The 22,566-nt window shown below is 46.8% G+C and overlaps 7 protein-coding genes across 7 annotated transcripts; 5 read left to right on the forward strand and 2 right to left on the reverse strand.

Moving 5' to 3' along the window:
* Positions 1–352: 352 nt before the first annotated feature.
* F4822DRAFT_427395 (Arylsulphatase) lies at positions 353–2,548 on the forward strand (the record flags this gene model as incomplete). The annotated part of the gene is made up of 6 exons (XM_051460727.1): positions 353–710; positions 793–950; positions 1,005–1,343; positions 1,395–1,896; positions 1,954–2,063; positions 2,144–2,548. 6 exons carry the CDS (start codon positions 353–355, stop codon positions 2,546–2,548), a joined length of 1,872 nt encoding a protein of 623 aa, XP_051317318.1.
* A 772-nt stretch (positions 2,549–3,320) lies between these two features.
* Positions 3,321–4,300, forward strand: F4822DRAFT_427396 (uncharacterized protein; the record flags this gene model as incomplete). Its single annotated transcript, XM_051460728.1, has 3 exons — positions 3,321–3,395; positions 3,477–3,928; positions 3,991–4,300. 3 exons carry the CDS (start codon positions 3,321–3,323, stop codon positions 4,298–4,300), a joined length of 837 nt encoding a protein of 278 aa, XP_051317319.1.
* Positions 4,301–5,054: 754 nt separating this feature from the next.
* Positions 5,055–10,625, reverse strand: F4822DRAFT_188991 (P-loop containing nucleoside triphosphate hydrolase protein). The gene is made up of 2 exons (XM_051453530.1): positions 10,225–10,625; positions 5,055–10,158 (listed from the first exon to the last, which is right to left on the reverse strand). Exons 1-2 carry the CDS (start codon positions 10,290–10,292, stop codon positions 5,202–5,204), a joined length of 5,025 nt encoding a protein of 1,674 aa, XP_051317320.1. The 5' UTR covers positions 10,293–10,625; the 3' UTR covers positions 5,055–5,201.
* A 1,854-nt stretch (positions 10,626–12,479) lies between these two features.
* Positions 12,480–15,129, forward strand: F4822DRAFT_189004 (uncharacterized protein). Its single transcript, XM_051453531.1, has 2 exons — positions 12,480–13,210; positions 13,261–15,129. Exons 1-2 carry the CDS (start codon positions 12,726–12,728, stop codon positions 14,855–14,857), a joined length of 2,082 nt encoding a protein of 693 aa, XP_051317321.1. The 5' UTR covers positions 12,480–12,725; the 3' UTR covers positions 14,858–15,129.
* A 59-nt stretch (positions 15,130–15,188) lies between these two features.
* F4822DRAFT_189027 (uncharacterized protein) lies at positions 15,189–17,663 on the forward strand. The gene is made up of 2 exons (XM_051453532.1): positions 15,189–16,522; positions 16,582–17,663. The coding sequence occupies exons 1-2, from the start codon at positions 15,402–15,404 to the stop codon at positions 17,546–17,548; spliced, it is 2,088 nt and encodes a 695-aa protein (XP_051317322.1). The 5' UTR covers positions 15,189–15,401; the 3' UTR covers positions 17,549–17,663.
* Positions 17,664–18,270: 607 nt separating this feature from the next.
* On the reverse strand, positions 18,271–19,321 carry F4822DRAFT_427400 (kinase-like protein; the record flags this gene model as incomplete). Its single annotated transcript, XM_051460729.1, has 2 exons — positions 18,271–19,152; positions 19,199–19,321. 2 exons carry the CDS (start codon positions 19,319–19,321, stop codon positions 18,271–18,273), a joined length of 1,005 nt encoding a protein of 334 aa, XP_051317323.1.
* Positions 19,322–20,029: 708 nt separating this feature from the next.
* Positions 20,030–22,547, forward strand: F4822DRAFT_397067 (cytochrome P450). The gene is made up of 3 exons (XM_051457593.1): positions 20,030–20,311; positions 20,365–21,749; positions 21,806–22,547. Exons 1-3 carry the CDS (start codon positions 20,131–20,133, stop codon positions 21,863–21,865), a joined length of 1,626 nt encoding a protein of 541 aa, XP_051317324.1. The 5' UTR covers positions 20,030–20,130; the 3' UTR covers positions 21,866–22,547.
* The last annotated feature ends 19 nt before the right edge of the window (positions 22,548–22,566 follow it).

The raw sequence follows: 22,566 nt of genomic DNA on the forward strand, positions 1-22,566 counted from the left end.
AGATCAATTTTTGGAATACTGAATTTACATCACCTCTAACGCTATGTGATGTTAATTGAGATATCCCTTACTGGGCATATCGCAGAAGTCAATTAAAATTTAGATGCCGATTCACGTTTCTGCGTGACGACGCTATTCCGAAGCACGCAATATGACCCCTGTATGCGCTCATTGGGGAGTAGATCGTCGATTATGTAAACACTATCGTAACTAGCTCTCCTAGCTACGAAGGGAGGTAAAGTACACAGAAATTATTCAATTTATCATGCTATTGTTATTTTTCCCTCAATCAGGTCTTTGGCTGTGAGATAATATTTTGGAAAGAAATTGTGAAGGATTGAATTGGACAAAAATGCGCATCGCGGCTCTAACCGCTATACTCCCCGTCCTGGCGGCCGCATCATCGGATGCGAACCCGGCTCAGGTCCCGCTAGGTCCTAGCCGTAAACCGCCATCATCTTCACATACACATACACACACACACACACACGGGAAACGACCTAATGTTGTTTTTATCCTGACGGATGACCAGGATGTTCATCTTTCGTCTTTGGATTATATGCCGTTAGTGAAAAAGCATTTATTGGATCAGGGCACGTATTTTAGTCATCATTATGCGACGACGGCGGTTTGTTGTCCGTCGAGGGTTACTATTTGGACGGGCAAGTTTTCGCATAATACGAATGTTACGGATGTTAGTCCGCCGTATGGTATGTTATTTTTCTTATGAGCTTGGTGGGAAAGAGGCTTCGGCGATTACTTTGTAATTGGATTATTCTGACTATGTTCTAGGTGGATATCCAAAATTCGTATCCCAGGGGTTTAACGATAATTATTTCCCTGTGTGGCTCCAGGAGGCTGGGTATAATACGTATTATACGGGGAAGCTGTTCAATGTGCACACTATTGAGAACTACAACTCTCCGGAGCCGGGTGGCTTCACGGGCTCGGTATTTTGACCCTTCACTCACACGTTTAGTACTTATTCTAATCAATGGGTTTAGGATTTCTTGCTTGACCCTTATACATATAACTACCGGAACAGCACATTCCAGCGAAAGGGCGAAGCACCACGTAGTTATGAAGGTCATTACAGCACGGATGTCCTAGCCGAAAAAGCGTACGGGCTACTAGACGACGCTGTTGAAGCCGGGAAGCCATTCTTCCTCGTCGCTGCGCCTATCGCTCCTCATGCTAATGTGGAGATGAATCTCACTAGTGATGGAAGTCATGATCTTAAGGACTTGCCGTTTGAGTTCACAGAGCCTGTTCCTGCGGAGCGGCATAAACACCTTTTCCAGGATGAGAAGGTGCCGCGAACTGCGAATTTCAATCCGGATGAGGTATGTTCCCTCGACCCGTTTGAATGAACGATGTACTTACCCCCTCGAAAGCCTTCCGGCGCGAATTGGATCCACACTCTACCACAGCAGAACGACACCAACGTGGTTTATAACGACCACTTCTATCGGCAGCGTCTGCGGTCACTCCAAGCTGTCGATGAGCTCGTCGAGGGTCTCATCTCACGCCTAGAGGAGCACGGCATTTTGGATAATACGTATATCGTATACAGTAGCGACAACGGGTACCATATTGGACAACATCGTCTTCAACCCGGCAAGAGCTGCGGGTACGAGGAAGACGTAAACGTGCCATTGATTGTGCGAGGCCCGGGTGTCGCCGCGAATTATACCGCTAAGGGCGTAGTGACTACGCACGCCGACCTCGCGCCGACATTTTTCGACCTCTTGGGTATTGCGACCCGGGATGACTTCGACGGCGCGCCGATCCCGGTGACGAAGGCCGAAATCGAGGAAGTTCGTGATGCGGGGGAGCGTCGTGAGCATGCTGGGATTGAGTACTGGGGAAATGCTATGGGGGAAGGGATTTATAACCGTAAGTCTAAACCCCCTTTTCCGAATTTGAGGGCACTGTCTAACATATTCCCTAAAGGAAACCCTCGCGATCATAATACGTACAAGGCCATCCGTATCTCGGGTCCCGGGTACAACTTGTACTACTCGGTTTGGTGCAACAACGAGCATGAGCTCTACGACCTAACGGTGTGTTCTTCTTTTCCTTTCCTTTTTGCTCTGAATATTTTAATGTTAAAGGGGGAACTAATTTTCACCTTTAAATACAGGTCGATCCAGGGCAACTCCACAACCTCCTTTCCTCATCTTCTACATCAGACGCCCCTCTCGCAGCAGGTTACCCCGCTCACAAAGTAGCCGCGCGTCTCGATGCCCTGTTACTCGTTCTTAAGACCTGCACAAGTGAATCGTGCCGCCGGCCCTGGGCACAACTTCACCCAGACGGTAAAGTGCAATCTCTTGCCGAAGCGCTAGAACCACGTCATGATGCTTTCTATGCAGACTGGAGTAATGGGATATCGGGTGCGCAAGTTGAATTTGCGTACTGCGCTAATGGATTCTTGACGGATGCTGAGGGACCGACTTGGGATGATGTGTTGAGGCAACGAGAAGAGGTTGGGGAAGGGGGGGAATACGGGTATTTGAGTGGAGGAAGATGGGAAGATTGGGTGTAGATTTTGGGTGTTCTTAATTGCCCCCATTCGGTTTTCATATTGAATGAACCCTGGTTAAATCGTTGTAGTCGCTATTCTTGCTAGAAGGAAAAGGGTCAATAGAGGGACTGAATTGGTGCCCCTTACAACTACCGCAGAATGAAACTTCTAAATGATAATATGAATGAACCACTATTTAGATACGAGATAAATGACGAGGTTGGTGGAATTGGGGTAGCGAAGACGCCACCATGCATCGTGAATCATTTACGGACTCGCGTGCCTGATCTGAGATTTTATTCATGTAATTATTCGGCAACATAACATGTAAAAATAATAAAACGTGGGAATTTAAGCTAGAATTGAGCTCAGAGTAAGGAAAGAACAATAACTCTTGAGTTTATAGTAGAGGAAGGTGAATTCGATCAAGCCGCAAGATGGATGCGCCACCCACGGTATGAAGCCTTATGTAATCATGTACCGGGAGGCCGTACCCGGACAGGGATATCTAACGCAACTCGACGTCATTGGTCGAAGCCAAATTTCAGGGACCCATCTATTTTTCAATTTGGGGTCGAGGCCGATTTGACCACATTGCACACAACGCAATTTCTCCGATCTACCAATCTATCACCTCACTACCTCTCTACCTAATACCTTAGTCAATTGGAAGCTCTCTCCGCATCTTTTCTTTTCTGAGCTTCCTTCCTAAATTTACTCTTACATCCTTCCCCCTTTTCTTCTTCTTTTTCTACTAATTGACTAGTGGCCTATCTCGTTCCTTTCGCCCAACATGGTGGCTCTACGATACTCTGTCCTTGCTGCTCTGGCACTCCGCGTCGCGTCTGTCTTCGCCGCCGAGGGTGATGTAAGTCAAGCTCCCTTACTTCATTATACTCTATAAACGATTATATAAATGTCACAAACTAATCAATACGTGAATTCCTAGCCCCTGGCCGAAGACGCTGGTAGCCCTCCCGAAGTCGAGCTCAAAGCCGACGTCGTCGCTACTTTCCCCGAAGCCGACGACATCTTCGGTGTAAAGCTAGTCAATGGCCGACCTACTAAAGCTGTCATCGACATCACCAACAATGAGAATGAGCCCATCCTCGTCGCTTTCCTCGGCGGTCAGCTGCTAAACCCTAAGGGTGCTATCGATGAGGCCAACCCAGCCTCTGCCGTTGTCCGCAACTTGACCACCGTCCGTTACGAGGCTTCTATTCCCGCCGGCGAGAAGCAGTCGCTGCCCTACTCCTTCGTTCTCGACATGCAACCCCAGGATGTGCGCCTTCAGATCATGGGCGTCGTCACCAATGCCGCGAACCAGATCTTCCAAGTTGGCGTTTACGACCAGACTGTTAGCATTGTTGAGGCTCCTACCAGCATCTTCGACCCTCAAATGTGAGTTTCTTCTTAATCCCTTCCCCCCTCTTGTGATTCTCAAACTAACTAAAAATTTCCAGCATCTTCCTCTACATCTTCCTCTCCGCCGCCTTCGCCGGTACCTGCTATTTCGTCTACAAGACCTACATCGAAGCCCTCTTCCCCCAAACCAAGCGCAGCGGCCCCAGCGGCGGTAAGCCCTCCAAGAAGGCCCGCACCGCTACCTCTCCATCCGCCGAAAGGGAACCCCTATCCGGCGGTGAGGGCTCCGCTACGGGTACCGATAAGGGATATGATGAGAGCTGGATCCCCTCGGACCACTTGAACCGCCCCTCTGCGCGCCGCGTTAAGAGCGGTGCTAGTAGTAAGGCGAAGAAGGGCGCCGAGTAGACTACATCTTGAGATAGGTTTTTGGATGAGGGTTAGGCTCCACCGCGGTGGTTGTTATGGATCACTCGCGTGCGTTGAAGAAGGGGCACTCCGTTACGTTCGGATAAGGGGCGGGTGAGAAAAAAAATTATGTGTATGTGTATTATGTTCGTGAAATGGAAAACGGGCGATGGGAAAAGTGAAAAAGCATAGCATAGCAAAGTAAAGCAAAAATAGGAGCATTTACTGCTAGATACCTGGGTTATGTACGTACAGACGTGAAGTCAGGTGCGTATCTAGGTATTTGGCGGAAGAGCTCTTCGATGTATTAAAGCAGATTACAAATTATCATGAACTCGCGTTATGAATGGAATTGATGAAAAAGTGTGCTGAAGTACGAGGAGTTGGAGATACGTTAATCACCCATGCACATTGAACTACAGCTAAGCTCGTGACGTATGCAGCGACGAAGCTTCATGCAAGGAAATATCTAGCTTCGTAATCATCTCACTATCAATCCACCATCTACACGTCTTCGAAGCATATCAAGAAATCTATTAGTCGCCTTACATATAACTCTACACAGACAGCACATTGAAATTAACAAACCACAATTTCATTGCATATAAACAAGTAAAAGTGACGCTTTCTAATCTCTATATACAGATGCATCACCCACACACAACACACTTTCATATACGACACCCATCATCACCACATCAGCAGCCGGCAATCAACGCCAACAACACCAAAGAATGCCTCGGAGCAAGCACTAAGTGAGAAAAAGGTACATTTCATCACCAGTGTACCTATGAAAAAGTGTATGTATATGGAATTTTTGTCCTTATGTAATTATTTTCATTCCTTTTCAATTAACTTCATCTTGGGCTGATGATACGTCTTCGCCCGCGTGTCTGCGTTCCTACTCATCATCCACGAGCTTCTTGTCATCCCACGCCTTCTTTGCGGCTTTCGCCAAGGTGTCCATGTCCCCGCTCATCTCACACATACTCCTAAAATTTCCATTCTCGTTCTTTAGGAGTTCGTGCGGGTGTCCGTACTCCACAACTGCGCCGTGGTCGAGTACCAATACCTTGTCGTAATCGACGATCGTGGCGAGACGGTGCGCAATGGTAATAATGGTGCTCTTGAGATCGCGAATCGTTTCTTGGATCTTAGAGTCCGTGGCGTAATCGATAGATGCGGTGGCTTCGTCCATCACGAGGACCTTGGGGTTTCGGAGCATGGCACGAGCAAGACATAAAAGTTGTCTTTGACCTTGCGAGAGATTCGTACCGGATTCGGCGACGGGCGAGGATAGATCGAGGAAGATGTTTTTGTTGGTAGTTGGTGTAGTGGGAGAAGTAACGGCTTGATTATCCTGCGTCTCGTTTTCTGCCGAGGCTAAGAGAGCTCCCGTCGTAAATGGTAACGTTTCGTTCGGGCCAATAAGCCGGACTTTCTTGAGAGCAGTGAAAACCTCCTCATCAGTGTAAAGATTGAAGGGGTCGAGATTCGTTCGGATGGTACCGGTGAAAAGAGTCGGGTCTTGAGGGACGATGGTAATGGCTTCTCGGAGATCCTGTAAACCAATCATACCAATATCGATACCGTCAATTAGGATTTTACCGCTCTCCGCTTCAAGTGCACGGAAAATAGCCAATGTGAGGGAACTCTTTCCAGCACCAGTTCGTCCCACGATACCAACCTTCTCACGAGGTTCGATCTTGAAAGTGACATTCTTCAAAACAGGATCGAGTTCCTTGCGATATCTCGTGGAGTAACCGATAAACTCGACGGCACCATGTGCAGGCCAGTTCTGCGAAGGACGGCTCTCTTCGATAACCGGTGGCGCTTCCTGTTCCACGTCAAGGTACTCTTTGACACGCTCGACAGAGTTCATGTTTTGCTCATTCATGGCGTATAGACGTACGAGCCATAGGATGTTGTCGGAGAAGGCAATAGCATAACTCAAGGATATACCCGCAGAGCCGGCGTCTATCTTTCCTACACTAAGAATGATAAATACACCAGCGAAGAACGATACGAAATCACCCAGAAGATCCGTTCGGAATGCGAGCCATCTGTTAGCAGCCCATAGGAAGATGAACGGACGAGCTTGTGTGTTGATCCTAGTAAGGTTTTCGCGGATGAATCGTCGCTCATCGCCATAGGCACGAATGGTCGTGACACCAGAGAGCGTCTCACCGAATTGTTGGAAAAGAGGACTCCTGTTGACAGACTCAAGTCGCTTGAGATCTCTCGAGGCTCGAAGGTAGAACATGCCGACGAAGACGTAAAAGGCTGTGATAAAGAGGGCAGCAATTAGGAAGCCTGGAGTGATAGCTGCTATTAGTACCACAGTGATTACAATGCCCATAGCACAGCTCATTACACCAATAGCGACAGGCGCAACTTCTTGATCGATGGCTTCGAGATCCTTGCTAAACCGGTTCATCAGCTGTCCGAGCGGGGTCACGTCAAAGAACTTGAACTTTGCTCTAGACACAGACGACATGAGTTTGTTGTGAAGTTTCCAGGACGCAGTAAGAGAACCGAAGAATAGCCAGATATCACGAGTTAAAGCCAAGAATGCTCCAACAATACCTATCAACGCGAGGACAAGTAGATAATAGTCTACATTGACTTCCGGTACATCGACGGTCGAGTATTCTGCTGGGGTGGCAAAGGATGTGCTGATGAAGCTCTTAGCCGACGTGAAAAATGCCGGGGTAGTCCAGGAGCTCGGAGCAACGCGAGAATACACTGAGGATTGTATATTGGAGATGGAGATGCTTTCAGGGCTTGAAGTGTATTGGTTGGCCCATTCTTTGATCCACAAGTTAGAGGCAACACCGCTGAATTGTTGGCTACCAAAAACGAGAACAGCGACAAGCCAGAACCACCAAGTACCCATAGCCCGAAGATAGAGACTGATAACCGACCACTTGACGGCGCCCGTGGCTTTAGTCTCTTGAGGCGTGTTTCGTTGCGATTTCTCCTGGCCATTGACGGTTTTGGTGTTTCCATTTGTATTATGATCGATGAGAGTTTGGTCGCTTTCGTCACCGACACTCGAAGGTACTCTGGACGGGACACGTGAAGCATCTGAGGAGCCAGGTCGAGATTTGTTGCGAATTTCCTCGCCGAGCTTGCCAGAAGCGATGACTTCTTCCGCTGTTCCTTGGGTATCCACCTTTCCGTTGTCGAGTAGTACAACATACTCAGATAACGGTGCACAAAGAGTAGTGTTATGCGTAATAAGGATACAAGTACGATTCTTCATCAACTCGCCCTTGATACATTTACTGAAAATCCATTTAGCAGTATGCGAATCCACGGCGCTTAGGCAGTCGTCAAGTAAAACATGTCGAGAGTTCGAGTATACGGCGCGGGCCAGAGAAATGCGCTGCTTTTGACCACCGGATAGGGTGATACCATTTTCTCCAACCAATGTTTCGTCGCCATTGTCAAGTATTTCGAGATCTCTTTCTAGGGCGCACGCCACTAAAACATCCTTATACCTCTTCTCGTCGTACGGGGCGGAGAATAAAATGTTGTCTTTAATATTAGCGTTTACCAGCCAGGCGGATTGAGCGACATAGGCGCAAGTTTCGGTTAGACCTGTCTCGGGGTCTGGTCGGACATCTTCACGGCTGCGAGCACCAGGTAGGTAAACTTTGCCTTTCGTCAAAGTCATTTCGCCAAGCAAGGCCATAAGCATTGAGGTTTTTCCAGAGCCTGTAGGACCAGCGATAATGTTGAGCTTGCCAATCTTGAAATCAACGTTGATGTCGATAAGCCGAAAAGCCATTGTTCCATCGGCGGCGACAGCATCTTTACCGCCCCAGATGAAGGTTGCATCTCTGAAGCCGATGACCTTCTTACCATTCTCATCGACGTTGTCCGGTCCGAGTTGTTCATATTTCTCCGTCTCGTCCTCATTTAAAAATTCTTCGACACGATCAACGGATACCTTAGCCTCTTGAATGTGGGCAATCATGTCTCCTAATTGGTCCAGAGGTATTCTTAGTAGTACAAAGAGGGAGATGGCGGTAAATGCAACGGAGGGGTACAAAGGCTTGTGCTCAATCTTGGTGTACACCAAAAATGAGAAAAACGTAATAAGAACAGGCACTGTGTTCCAAATAGCAACGGCAAGTGCCCAGATCATATAACGGTTCCGTAAGGCTTGTAATTCGTTACGTCGTTTCTCGTCAACGATATCGCCGAATCGCTTTTCCCAAGCGAAGTATTTGATTATTCGAATGTTCTGGAGGATCTCGTTCGTAGTGTGGATTCGCTTGTCTGTCGCAGCCATGATCTTACGTTGGGTATAGTTGAAACCTTTAGCCAATAGAATATTGACCGGTAAAAGGAGAACCATAACAATTAGACCTGGAATAGCACTTAGACCCATAACACGGTAGAGCAATGCGATGGCCACGATCAGCTCCGAAGGAGCAGATGCTAGCAAGAAGTGCAGATAGGAAGTACATTCAGAAATCTTGAAGCTGTCAACCGACATAAGATTAATGATGGTTCCTAGGTTCGCTTGCTCGTCCGCATCTTTGGCTGCATCCTTCTTCGCATCGCCGTCTTTCGCATTGGACTTCTTATCCGCTTTCTTCAATCTTAAGAACCTCTTTAGCTTGTCTAGTTTCGTCTCTTTAGCATTAGTCGCGTCCGTATTCCCGAGGACGGCATCACTGCCACTTGCAGCCTTGCGTCGGAGCGCTTTGGCATAGATTTCGCCAATTATAATAGCACGGATTCGGATACAGATTTTTCGGCCAATCCATAAGGATTGACCATTAGCAATGGAACGGACGACATCGGATACTGGAAGTAAAATAACGTAGAGCCAGAGAACGTTTCTTGGGGCGATTTCAGGTCTTTCAACATACTCGAGAATAGCCTTAAGGAGAAGCGTCGGAGCAAAGGTTAGAATACCCTCAATCACAGCCCACAAGCACTGAATGATAAGCAAGCCCTTGAAGTACTTGGTCAAATGTAGAGCCAGAGATGTAGTCTTCTTAACTTGGCGATAGTTGGCAAGAACGGTAGCGGCCTTGTCGCGAGGTAAAAGATTCCACACGTTCGCAATCTCAAGAGGTTTCTTGTAACCTTGCCACAGCATAGGGTCGATCCAAGCAAAAGTTAACAAGGAGAGAACCGAAGCTAGCGGTTCACGCGATGGCTCGAGATTGCCTTCCCATTCCATGACAACCGTCTTGTTACCCTTTCTAGTGTTCATAGCGATTCCAAACAAGAGTGTCGTTAAAGAAAACTCGACAATGACGAGGACTTGCGCAAGCCTAGAACTAGGATGGACGATAACGGAGCGGAATATGATAATAGTAAAGAGCCATTGGAAGCCATAGATAAATGCGGTATGGTTCCAAAGTCGTGGAATCCGCCATTTGGTGTTTCCTAGAAACAGCCGAAGCGTCGCAAGAATGAAAACGTACACCCAACTGACCAAACCCACGATAGCCGCCAACAAGCCATGGCCCTTGAAAGTGTTTGTTACCAAAGCAATAACATTAACAGCCACCAAGCCAAGTATTGCGACTTCTTCAATGATAACTAATAGATCTCGAGCAGGTGGTGTGTTGGCTTGGATTATGGAACCTTTAGAGGTGGTCTTGACTAGCGCAAGGCGGCCACCGCCATTCGCATTTATAGATAGTCCTTCATCATCGTCGGTACTCAAGCAGTCGTCCTCCTCGGGAGGAACTTCCGTATGGCCTTGATGATCAGGTATAGGGTCGTAATCGTGAGCTCGTTTTAATTTAACATTACGATAGATAGTCTGGACTAGGAGGTGAAGGAGGGATAGAGATATTATGACGATCGGAAAAAGGATCTGCAGATAACTTTTTGGAAGTCGTTAGTAGGCGAGACACACATTAGACCCAGACAAAGCATAAGGGAACACTCACTCGGATTGAAAACATGTTGTAAAGTCATCAGTCCGCCATATCGGCCATGTACACGAGGCAAAGCTCATGTTTCTTCTCGCTTCTCCCTAGGCCACTCGCGAAAGTGGTAAGCAATTGGGATTAGATCCACCAGACCGGTAGGATTTCCTTTCACGGAGATCTCGTAGTCAATTGGTGTGCGACGACGAGACAATGATAGATATCGCTACTCATAACAGTCCGTTGTCGTTGGGAAGAAGATAAGCAAAAAAGTAGAAAGAAGTGAAAAAAAGATGGCGGCGTGTAAATCGGAAATCTCCTGGGGGGTGGGTGGAGCAGTGAGATAGTTAGGTAGATAGCATTAAAAAAGTCGCAAGAGAATATTATTGAACGGTTTGAATGGAAGGATCCATCTACTACGGATTAGATCATGTAGCTACAACCTGCTAATGTAGTGAATGTAACTTTCTTCGTAGTGGGGCGCCTTGGTGGGCTCTTCTGATACGACGATGTAACTTCCAAAGATCGTGAGTCAGTTTGTCCCTTCGATGTATCTTGCAAGTACTTGTATGCCGCATGTGGGGCGTCGCAGGTGATTCTACACCGGCGCGGTGTACTCCGGCAGTGATAGGGTATCCCAGCTAAATTCTAACTAAGGTTGGTTATCCACGCTTATGTACTGACTTACGGAGTAGGTACGAGAGATCCGACCGCTTGAATCGTAGTGGTCTTTACAGGCGACAGGTTAGGAGGTACGGAAATTTCGGTAAGTCGGACTGGTTTGTTCCTGATAAGTGACCCACGACCTAGGCCAGCCTTAGTAACATTAGTTCGCCTAGCACGCGAATGTGACCCACTATGCCACCTTAGACACGTTCTGAATGCGATTCCTTTACCGCATATCTACTGTTTTGGTGTTACACGATCGTACTACCTAAGTATTTAATTACTTGGGACGTACCTAGGTATGTACATGTATGTAAGTGGATTATATGACTTCAATTATTTAACCCCGGCTTGCCGTATTTCGTAATGTTTATTAGAGTCAACGAGTCATAGTCTTTGCTTTGTCAACTATACGATTATTCGTACTCACTTGCATTTTGATAGTCATGTGTATAGTAAATCTGCAAGTCAGTTGTACGGTAACTTACAAATTACTTAGACATAGGGAGTTGATTGAAGATCGAGAATATTTGTAGTTTTCTAGGTCTTACTCTGGTACCGCCTGATCTCGAACGTTTCCATATGCGAGTGATATCATTCTCCACAGTTGACCCCCAAAAAGACGGGTGTGCTGACTCAAATAACTAGTAGTCAATCACCTAATTGTGTAACACACATAATATGCACCGTTTCGATGCGGGGAGCCAGATGATCTGTGATGACTTCGTTGTGTTATGTATTGAGTGTCATAGCCCTTTTGATGTCAGTCCTAGACTATATACGATATAGATTAGTGTAAGACGTGCTTTATGCACACTATACTTTTTAAGTTAAAGGATTCCATTTGACGTTCGAAAGTGGAAGTTAAAGGAGATAGACATGCAGATTTATGAGGGGTTAGTTAACTTACACCGGTTCCGGTCCGTAGTGTGCTTATGCGGGGTCGGGTTCAGGGCCAGTTCCGACCTGCATATGCATGACGCTAAAGAATTGAAACATCTGATTGGTCACATAGTCATATTAAACCCATCGAAACCCATCGAGTTTGGTGATAACTCGCATAGTCTCGAGCTTCAACTCCATGTATGTAACCTGCGATGCCAGGTTCTAAAGACCAAGAGAGAGGGTCTGGAATAATTGTTGGAAATACGTTGAGTGTGATTCGTGCAGTTGTATGCAAGTTCAGCTTCCCCTACGTCCTTTAACCTCCCTACCGCATGAGTCTTACCCCGGGTCTCATGCATTCCAATCACATACGCGTATCGGGGAATCGGATCTCGAAAATAATGGACTGTTATCTGTATGTTCAACTTCCAAATACGGCTGGCCGAGTCCTTGGCCGATTCCTATGAGTCCTAGATAAGAGTTATCGAGGTCCGGTAAGATCACTTTCGTACCGATATTTCAACATTTGAAAATTGCAACGATTTTCTAGGTCTCTTTCCATTCCAAAAATGGCCAAACAGTTTTACACGGGCCATCCGTAGGTAACACCTGGGGGGCCGGCGATAAGTTAATCCCTCCTCTCACCCTTTTTGCTTTTTGAGAGGAGAAAAAACTCCCAACAATTAATTATACCAACCAGCCATGACTTTTCCAATCAAAAATGGAAGTTGTCGAAATTCGTCGACAAGACAATTCTAGTTTTAATATACCCAGGCATGCATCGCCTGGAGCATAACAAGGCTCGAAATGCAAGAAGAGCCCCGCTTTCGGTTGATAACGCCCGAGGCTGTGTGCAAGGCACACTTCCACTCTCACTTCTTCAGCCACGATGCCTTCAGCTTTACAGGAATGATGGCTTTTCGTTAAGCTCGAGTATACTCTTGCTGTCTTTCCTTGGTTCTCACTATTGAATGATTCTGAACCCGTTTTTCGTCGAGTGGGTCGCTATGGAGATAGTTGCGTCAGCTGCGTCAGTTACTGGCATTCTTGCATTTGCTGGCCAGGCTCTCAGCGGTCTTCTAGCGCTAAAGGAATTTCTAGAGGCAATAAAGTATGCGCCCGAAGAAACAAAAGCTCTTCTAGACAACATTCGAGGGTTACACAAAGTCCTTGATGGTAGCAGAGATCTCATATCACAATGTGCCAATAATAGTCATCCCGCTCTGCAAAGTGCCTTGTCGCAATTAAGCGCTAGCATTCAGAACTGCAGTTTCGAGATTGGTTGTTGGTATCGTGAGCCAAAATTGCAGCAAATGCAAACTATAGGTGTTAACCGTTGGAAGGTTATGGTCCAACGGGTTAGCCAAGCTGGAAATAAAGAATTGTGGCAGAGATTATCACGTAGGGTGTCGGCACAGAGGGACAGACTCATTCTGGACTTATCTCTTCTTGGCAGGTAGGTGCATATTTATATTGGATCTTTTTCTCGCAGCTTACACAGAGCAGAATATACGATCAGCTAGCCTATGAACGCCGTTTACAACTGGAATCCCAACTTAAGCAACTCGAAAGAGATGTGGACTCGATGTCCGAAAAGCTTTCCTCTGTGCAGTCCAGCGTTAGTAGTATCGCATCAAGCTTGAGCGTTATTAAAAAGACAGGTGACTCGCAATTAGCCGGGCGAGACGTACATGGTACACATTGGACATGCGATGCTCTAACTGGTATTGATGACGGTTTTGTGCATGATGGACCAAATGGCCTCAGTCGATGTCGATTTTGCAGCAAAGAATTTATTTGGGATGACCAAGAAGTTTTCTCACGCTTGGGAAATCACCTGGTCAATTTTCATGCATTTGGAAAATGCAGCCTCGGCATATTTTACCATACTCAAACCGATATCATTCAACATCTGACCAATTTTCACCATCTGGAAAATCTAGAAGGGGATGGTTCGGACTTAGTGGATCTTTTGGCTCGTCCAAATGACCTCGACCTCAGTCTACGCAGTCGAAGACCCGAGCCACAGCCAGTACCAATCGAAGGGGACCCCAATGAATGCTTGAGACTATTACCGCGACTCGAAGAACTTCTACGGTCCGTCGAAGCGGCACGCGAGCAGCTCGGAATGAGTCGAAAACAGCGTATGCAGATGCGGAATCTTGCAAACCGGCGTGTTGATGATGGCAACCGCGATGTTCCAATATTCCACATATGTCGCTCTCTGGCACTATTGGATGATGAACATACCATACGTGCCTTAAAAAGAAACGGATACTTTCAAATTTGCTACGAAATTTCTTGCATACAGGAAGAGCTCACGATAGTTGGCTTCGAAGATATTCTCAGATATGAAGTGTATTTGTCCCCAAGCCAGCTTGGTATTATTAGGATAATGATGTCTGGGAAACAGCATGAGTATCGTGCTACGAGCAGAATTTACCCGCGGTGGATTCGTGGAACCGTCGCCGGTTCCCGTTTCCAAACACAGACGGCACCAAGTCAGCATCTCTTCGCTACGCTAACCGATGCTCACACATTTAGTTATGGATCTGATCTACTCGCAAATCGTGGGTTACACAAGTCAGCGTTCGACAGAAGTCTACATATATTTCGCTTAAATATCCAGCGTGCTTCTGATACAGAGACTGTAGAGTCACAGACGGAGCATCAAGCCTCTTCTATAGAGCAACTGGTTCTACAGGATGGTAAGAGAAGTAGGAAGACAGCTCGTCGCATAGACACTTGGTTATTGGGCAACTTCATTCATTCAATCCCTACGAGGAGGCTCTTATTGAGTGGCAAAGTTAGGATTGGGAAGTTATCCCAGTCTGTGTCAGACGATGATCCTTGGCAATACCTACCACAAATACATGCGATCAATGCAGTGGAATTTGCTCAAGTTATTATCGCGAACTGGTCTGACGTTGGAAGATTCGGAAAAATAAAGACATGCAACAGCGTTGCTCCTCTTCACAGCAGTGAGGGCGGAGAATCCGGTGATCGGACCGTTGAAGCGGGTAGTGGTTGGCACACGGACGGAGTCGAGGTCGAATTTACTGATACCAGTGCATCGGATTACAATCCCGCAACGCCGAATTAAAGAAGGAGCCCAGATATCGTCGGCGATAAGACTATATATCGGCTCTCTGGTGCTATTTATTAGATGTTGCGTTCTGGTTGACAAATAGGCCGAGGTTATTATCATCCCGCGCCACATGGTGGAGAGAGAGAAATCGAAGATGGTACATCGCCTACGAAAATAGCTTATTGAAGCTGTGGCGAAGCTAAGCTTGCCTAAGCGGCCGGTCGCAAATGGTTTCACTATATCATCGTAGGCCAATGAATTATCTCTCTACGGATTTTCTATATGTCTACTGGTCGGGCAACTGAGGCTGTGTCAATGAGGCCGCCCTCATATCTCCCCAATGTACCTAGCACATTATATAGGTTATGGGGTTTGCCATCTCCACGGTCGTATGCTGTAACCTAGGCAAGCGGTATTAAAAATGAGCTTCGGGTTTGGTGTCGACGATTTTATCGCTGTAATGAAGCTTGTTGATACGATACGGAGGGAATTCGCCAGCGCTCCAAGCCAATTTGCCGATATTTCTGCTGAGTATATTGCCCCAACAGCATCGGCATGAATGGAGGCTAAACTTCTTATCAGGGTTCGAAATCTCTCTATTATACTTCAAGACGTCGACATCACCTTATCTGAACAAGAGTTCGATGATAAGCGAAATAATAGCCTTCTAGATATTGCCAAGAGTTGTCGCAGCGTTCTAGAAGACCTCGAAAACGCACTTAGTAGATACAGCGAGCTAAGCTTTAAACAAACAACGATAAACCAACGAGCCAAAAGGGTATGGAAGCGGTTGACATGGGAGCCTAACGGCATCTGTGACATTCGAAGCCGGGTTACGTCAAATATTGTATCGCTCAACGCGTTCAACCAGAACTTGGCTAATAAGAACGTCGCTAAACTACTGAGCAAACAGGGTGACCAAAATCGTCGTGAAATTCTCGACTGGCTCACTCCCATTGACTACTCCTCTCAGCAAGCAGATTTCATTAGCCGACGACAGCCAGGCACGGGTCGTTGGCTTCTAAGTTCACCGGAATACGAAAGATGGGTAAAATATAAGAAACGAACACTGTTTTGCCCTGGAATCCCAGGAGCCGGAAAGACAATACTTGCTTCTATTGTCGTCGACCATCTCTCTTCCCGATTCCAGAACGACTCAACTGTTTGCATCGTATGCCTCTACTGCAACTTCCGACAACAGTCCGAGCAAAACGCCATAGACCTGAAGCTGAGTTTAGTCAAGCAATTAGCCGAAGGTCTATCGCCATTTCCAAACGCGGTGAAAGAACTTTTCGACCGTCATGAGTCCGAGAAAACGCGACCGTCGGAAGACGAAGTCCTGAGCATTCTACGAAAAATCGCCAGCGACCATTCGAAGATCTTCATCATTGTTGACGCGCTTGATGAGTGCCAAGCATCTAACCACTGCCGGACAAAACTTCTTTCATGCATATTCAACCTCCAAGACCAACAAAACGTAAACATCTTGGTCACATCGAGGCATTTACCGGACATCGAAGAAATATTTGCGAAATGTCCGAAACTGGAGATTTGTGCGAGCCGAGATGACGTACGGAGGTACCTAGAAAGTCGTATGGATGAGCTGCCACCGTTTGTGCTCCGGAGTCCGGAGATTCGAAGCGAGATTATAAGTACCATTTCGGAAGCAGCCGACGGGATGTGGGTTTTCCTAAGCGGTGATAATTTCTTGAATGAGAATTGTGCTAATTTCTATGTAGGTTTCTGTTGGCACAAATCTATTTCGGTTTCCTTGACGACAAGACGTCAGCGAAGGCAATCAAAGCAGCGTTAAAGGAATTCAAGAGGAACGGAGATTTGGACAAAGACAATAGGATGCGAACCCTCACCAATGCATATGGACAAACTATGGAGAGGATCAATGGACAGAAGCAAGGCCATAAAAACCTCGCGATGCAAGTCTTACTATGGATTACCTGTGCTAAGAGACCTTTGGCCCCCTTGGAACTTCAATATGCGCTTGCAGTTGAAATTGGTGAAAAGGAGCTTGACGAAGACAATTTTCCGGAAATTGAGCAAATGGTATCAGTATGTGCCGGATTGGTTACAATCGACAGAGGAACTAATATTATCCGCTTGGTTCACTACACAGCACAAGAATATTTCGAGAAGATGCAGAGCCAATGGTTCCCAGAAGCGCAATTGATTATAACAAAAGTATGCGTTACGTATCTCTCTTTTCCGAGATTTGCGGTCGCACACTACGAGAAGGATGATGATTTTGGGGCGACGGAAGACTTTACCCTTGATTGGAAATTAGAATCAGTCCCTCTATACCACTACGCAGCTACCAACTGGGGATACCATGCCTACGGTATCCCTGTGTGTCAAGAGGTTATATCTTTTCTAAAGAACCGGGCTCAAATCGCAGCGGCGAGTCGCGTAGCGCTAGAAGGAGGACGTGTTTATCGACGACCAGCCGCAGGCGAAGTTAGGATTTACCTAAAAAAGGTGACCGGACTACACCTCGCTGCGTACTTTGGGCTCGAAGATTCTGTAAGGCATATCATGGGGGAATATGGTCTAGATGAAGATGATTCTCGCGGCCAGACACCCTCGTCATGGGCCGCCGAAAATGGATGCGAAGCTATTGTTCGCTTGTTATTGGAAGCAGGGGCCGGTATTGAAAGCAAGTCCCGCACTAGAGGCCAAACACCCTATCCTTAGCGGCGGAATTCGGACACGAGGAAGTAGTTCGACTGCTGCTCGAAAAGGGTGCTGACATCAACGCTAAAGATTATCATAACACCACGCCTCTTACAAGGGCAGCAATTAACGGCAGACAAGACATTGTCCGACTATTATTGAAAAATGGCGCAGATGTCAACGGGAAATGCAGTGGCGTCAATACGCCATTGATTTGTGCAATAAACTATGGAAACGAGGGCATAGTTCAGATGCTGCTAGATGCGGGTGCAGACACTGGGCCAAGATCTGAGGATACAGGTGATGAACAGAACTGGATTAACGCACCGATACTACAAGCAACCTACTGGGGTCTCCAGCACGTCATACAGATATTATCAGACACAGGGGTCAAGATCGAGACAAAAAATGATAAGGGGATCCCAGTGTTAAATTTTGTAGCTACATACGACTCGAAGGATGTTGTCCGGATAATGGTAAACGAAGGAGCTAATGTTGAAACGAGATATTTCGAATTCGACTCGCTTTTATATTTGACGGCACATGATCAAGAGGAAGGCGTCGTTCGTGTGCTACTAGACTTAGGAACTGATATCGAAAGCGAAATCACTCGCCTGCAAACGCAAACGTACTTAATAATCGGAAAAATCTTGCCAGAGCTGGATAAGGATATTAGGATGTCAGAATTGATATAAGCATATTTCGTATATCATGCTGGGGATTGTGCCCTGTTGCCATCACAGTTATTTGCCCCTTAACGCTCCAAACTCACCACACAGCTCCACAGCCGTCGGCCGTTCTTTGGGCTCTAACGACAGCATTCTCTTCACTATCCCTAAAATTGATTGATATAACCCCTCCCCACATCGGTCCTTTAAGACTCCTATCTCGTTCATAACCGCCGGGTTCACATAAGGCTCGCCCTGTGCGTTCTGACACCAGTACACCGGCCGGTTATCAGGGTTATCTCTACTAAACTGATCCCTAGCCTCTCTGAAATGCGCGACGGCTCCCGCCCCCGGCGTAAAGACCCATATAAGGACCTCAAGGAAGATGCATCCGAGACTCCATATGTCCTTAGGCCGCGAAACCCGGCCCTCGACTACATACTCCGGCGCGCTATACACCGGGTCCCCTGTCGACGCCTTGCGATTATAGAGCTCTTCGTTGGAGTCTATGGGAAGATTTTTTACGGCACCGGAGCCGAAGTCGGCGAGTTTCCATGTCGCGCGACTAGCGTCGGATGAGCTGAAGAGCAAAATGTTCGCTGGTTTGAGATCGTGGTGGAAGCCAATTCTGTGAATAGGCTTGCCGTCTGTATCTGTTAATGTGTATTCGTGGAGATATTGGATGGCATCGCAGATGCCGAGCATTTGCTCCGTTAGCCAGCCCCCGACGTCAGAGGCGTTCGCAGGCGGTGGGCTCCGTGTGAGAAAGTGGTGTAGATCCCCATTTGCGAGAGGAAAGAGCATGTATGACGCATTAGATATGGTCCACGCAGATATGAAATACGTAACATGTTCGTGAGGCACCACAGCTAGCGCCTTTAGGTTATTCTGCTCATTTTCGAAGTCATCCCTCCCAGCTCGGTTGAAGAATCTTTTCAAGGCGAAATATTCCACGTGCTATGATCCGTTAGGCAACGACATGAGGGTTCGCGCACGGACTCACATCGCCAAGGTCATGTTTGACTTTAAAAACCTCACCGACAGTGCCTGATCCGAGGAGATCTTGCTCCTGGTCAAAAGTGAATGAATTCTGGCTCTTAGGATCGAGAACCTCCTCGATCGGCATCTTACGAAGGTTGATTAGGCGGAAATGGATTAAGATAGGAACTCCGAGTGTTAAAACTTGGCGCCCCAGGACAGCGGATGATAGCACGAAAAGGGCCAAAGCATCAATCATAAAACGAGGCTGGCCGGCTGGGTACCTAATGTTGACCTACTTAGGTACACTTTCTGATCGTACATTGCACGTGCTGCAGTTGCATTACATTGCGTAACCTTAGTGCCGAAGAAATCCATCTTCCTTATAATATTCCTTCCTTTATACATTTCATTTTGGATACTCTCGATACCTCTCGGTATACCTAGGTGTTCATACCTATCGCATCATATATCCACCACGTTATCCTTCCACTTTTTTGTTGTCCTAATTCTAGGGATGTCCCCCACCATAAAATGCTGCCCCGCCGGGCCCGTAACAGGGCTAATTGTTGGGCCTTCAGTTGTCAACCTGGCTCGTAATAAATCTACACTTTTTTTTTTTAAAAAAAAAAAAAGTATTAAGATAACTTATAGGTTTACTAACGGACGGGACTATTACACTCAATCACTTATAGGGATCTTTACCTTGGAATCGGGACTTTCAGTTTGTAACTATACATACATACGCTTAAGTTCACTAGAATTTACTGTGCCTCTTGGGTACTTCCATACCTACAAAATGGGCACTTGTTGGTGCAATTCACAATTTTCGCACTTCTTAATTTATTTTGAAATCTGTCACAAACAGAATGCTTTATTTCTGTAAAAGCTGACTACTCTCACAATTGCAATCTCGCCCGAAGTTTCTTGCTTCTAACTCGTCGCTATATCATCGACATGTTGAATCCGCTAGTGCTTACGGCCCTGTTGCTGCTCGCTGCTTACCTCTACAACAGGCTCCGATACAAGCGATTTCAGCAGTATGCCAGCATCCCACAGCTACCCCCTTCCCTGCTGCTAGGCCACCTCAAGTATATGGGTGACTACCTCGCGCAGGGTCCCGCGGATCGTCATCCAGGTAGAAAACCATCCTTGCTACAAATGCTCTTCATTGTCTAACACGTTGAGTAGATAGCGTCTTCATACAAATGAATAATGACCTAGGTAGACCGCCGCTAATGTTGGTGGACCTCCGGCCTATTAATCGACCAATGGTCCTTATTCGTAGTCACGACATCGCCGAGCAAATATCCAAAGCCTCCAAGCTCTATCCAACAAGTACCCCTAAATCAGATTTAGGATATTTGGAACCTGTTATAGGACCGACATCTATCTTAACCTTGCATGGCGAAAGATGGAAGGCACTTCGAAAGAGGTTCAGCCCTGGATTTGCGCCCCAATATCTCACGACTCTGTTGCCGTGCATTCTAGACAAGACTATGACCTTTATAGAGCATTTGGACTCTTTCGCGAAGACAGGTAGCGATTTCCAACTTGTCCATTTAGGAGTCAATTTAACATTTGACATTATCGGCGCTGTTGTCGTGGGCGAGGACCTTGGCGCCCAACGTGCCGATCCGTCGAGCCAAAGCGAGCTTATCAGAATTTACAGGGAGCTTCTCAGCGCCTACGCCGACGACAAGGCCGACCTCCCTTGGTGGCTAATTCCTCGTGCAACATTGAAGCGCTACAGCCTCGGGAAGCGCGTCGATACGATTGTGAAAGCTATGATCTGTCGTAACCAGAGCGTCAAAAGTGATGATCCCCGCAACATTCTTTCGCTTGCCTTGCAGGATACCGGAGTTCTTACCCCGCAACTCTTGGATGAGGCCTGCGATCAAATCAAAACCTTCTTGTTCGCCGGCCACGATACGACTAGCACAACACTCGCATGGATTTTTTACGAGCTGTCCCTCACGCCACATGCTCTTAAAGCCGTCCGAGCTGAACTCGATAACATTTTTGGCCCCACAACAAGCGTGTATGAGGTACGTGCGCGACTGCTTTCTCCCGATGGTCCGGATGCATTGCGCGGTATGAAATACGTTTCGGCAGTTATTAGAGAAACGCTTCGTCTACATCCACCTGCCGCGACAGCACGGATGTCGAAGCCTGGCGCCGGATTGACGGTGCGTGCACCAGACGGCCGGGAGCATTGTCTCGATGGGATGATAATCTATAACTGCGAAACTTTAATACATCGGGACCCTGAGGTATATGGTGGCTTGGCCGATTCCTTCGTGCCGGAGCGGTGGATCGGTCAAGATTATGAGTCGACGGAGAGGAATCCAACCGATTCGTCCTTCCCTCCTAGTGCATGGAGAGCCTTCGAGCGCGGTCCTCGAAACTGCATTGGACAGGAGTTCGCCACGATCGAATTACGCATTATTATCGCCGTTATTGCCCGTCGATACGATTTCACCAAAATTGGTCTCGGAGAAATCAAGTTGGATGAAGACGGTCTGCCGATTTTGGTTGATGGAAATAGATTCGAAGTTCAGTCGGAACTCTATAATGCCAGCAATTAACCCACTCCCCCCTTCTCACACTGCTTGCTAACATGATAATACAGACACGTCAGGTCACCTCCAAACCCGTTGATGGGATGAAAATGAAGGTCAAAATGTTATAATTCGATTAGCTATATTTAACTCGGGATGCGTCTTTTATTAGGGTAAGCTACTACACTGCAGCATCGCAAGAAATTTTAAGTGTAAAAACCCCCACTAGTCTTGCGAGTTAGGATACTAATTACCGGATTTAAGGGGATAATAGTGCAAGATATTTGTGTCTGATTGGCTATCTAGATGGGGCATTCCGTAAAGGGCAACTACTTAAGTCTCTAGTAGTCTCTCATTGGGCAGGGCATATTTTAGTGGATACTTAGGTATCTCGGTACCTTTGTAGTCTCTCTACTTTGATAGACCTCTTTCGTGGGGTTGCGTGGGCAAAACTCTCGTAGTCTAAAATTATCCTGGAAATACACTAGACGATCATTCCTTCGGGTGTTCGGAATTCCATTTATGTGTGCTTGATGGATACTAGAAAAAATTTCGAGTCTTCGAGGCTGTAGACAGTTGTTAGCTAGTTAGTCCTGACGAAAATGACGTGGCAACTGTAGAGTTTGTAGTAAATCGCTGTTTTTAGCTCCCCAGCCCTGGAATACCTGTAAGAATCTATAAGTCGGGCGATAGCTTTAATATCACGGCCTCTTGGGTATTGGTCGCTCCATATAAGGCAAAGGAGGCTTGGTATGTTAGGGTAGCAATGTTCTAGATCGTCATTTGGAATAGCAGAAGATGTAAATTTGATGGATTTCAAACTTGTTTTTGG

The sequence above is a fragment of the Hypoxylon trugodes genome (genome assembly GCF_022578975.1).
Source record: "Hypoxylon trugodes strain CBS 135444 unplaced genomic scaffold F4822scaffold_3, whole genome shotgun sequence".
Lineage (NCBI taxonomy): Eukaryota > Fungi > Ascomycota > Sordariomycetes > Xylariales > Hypoxylaceae > Hypoxylon > Hypoxylon trugodes.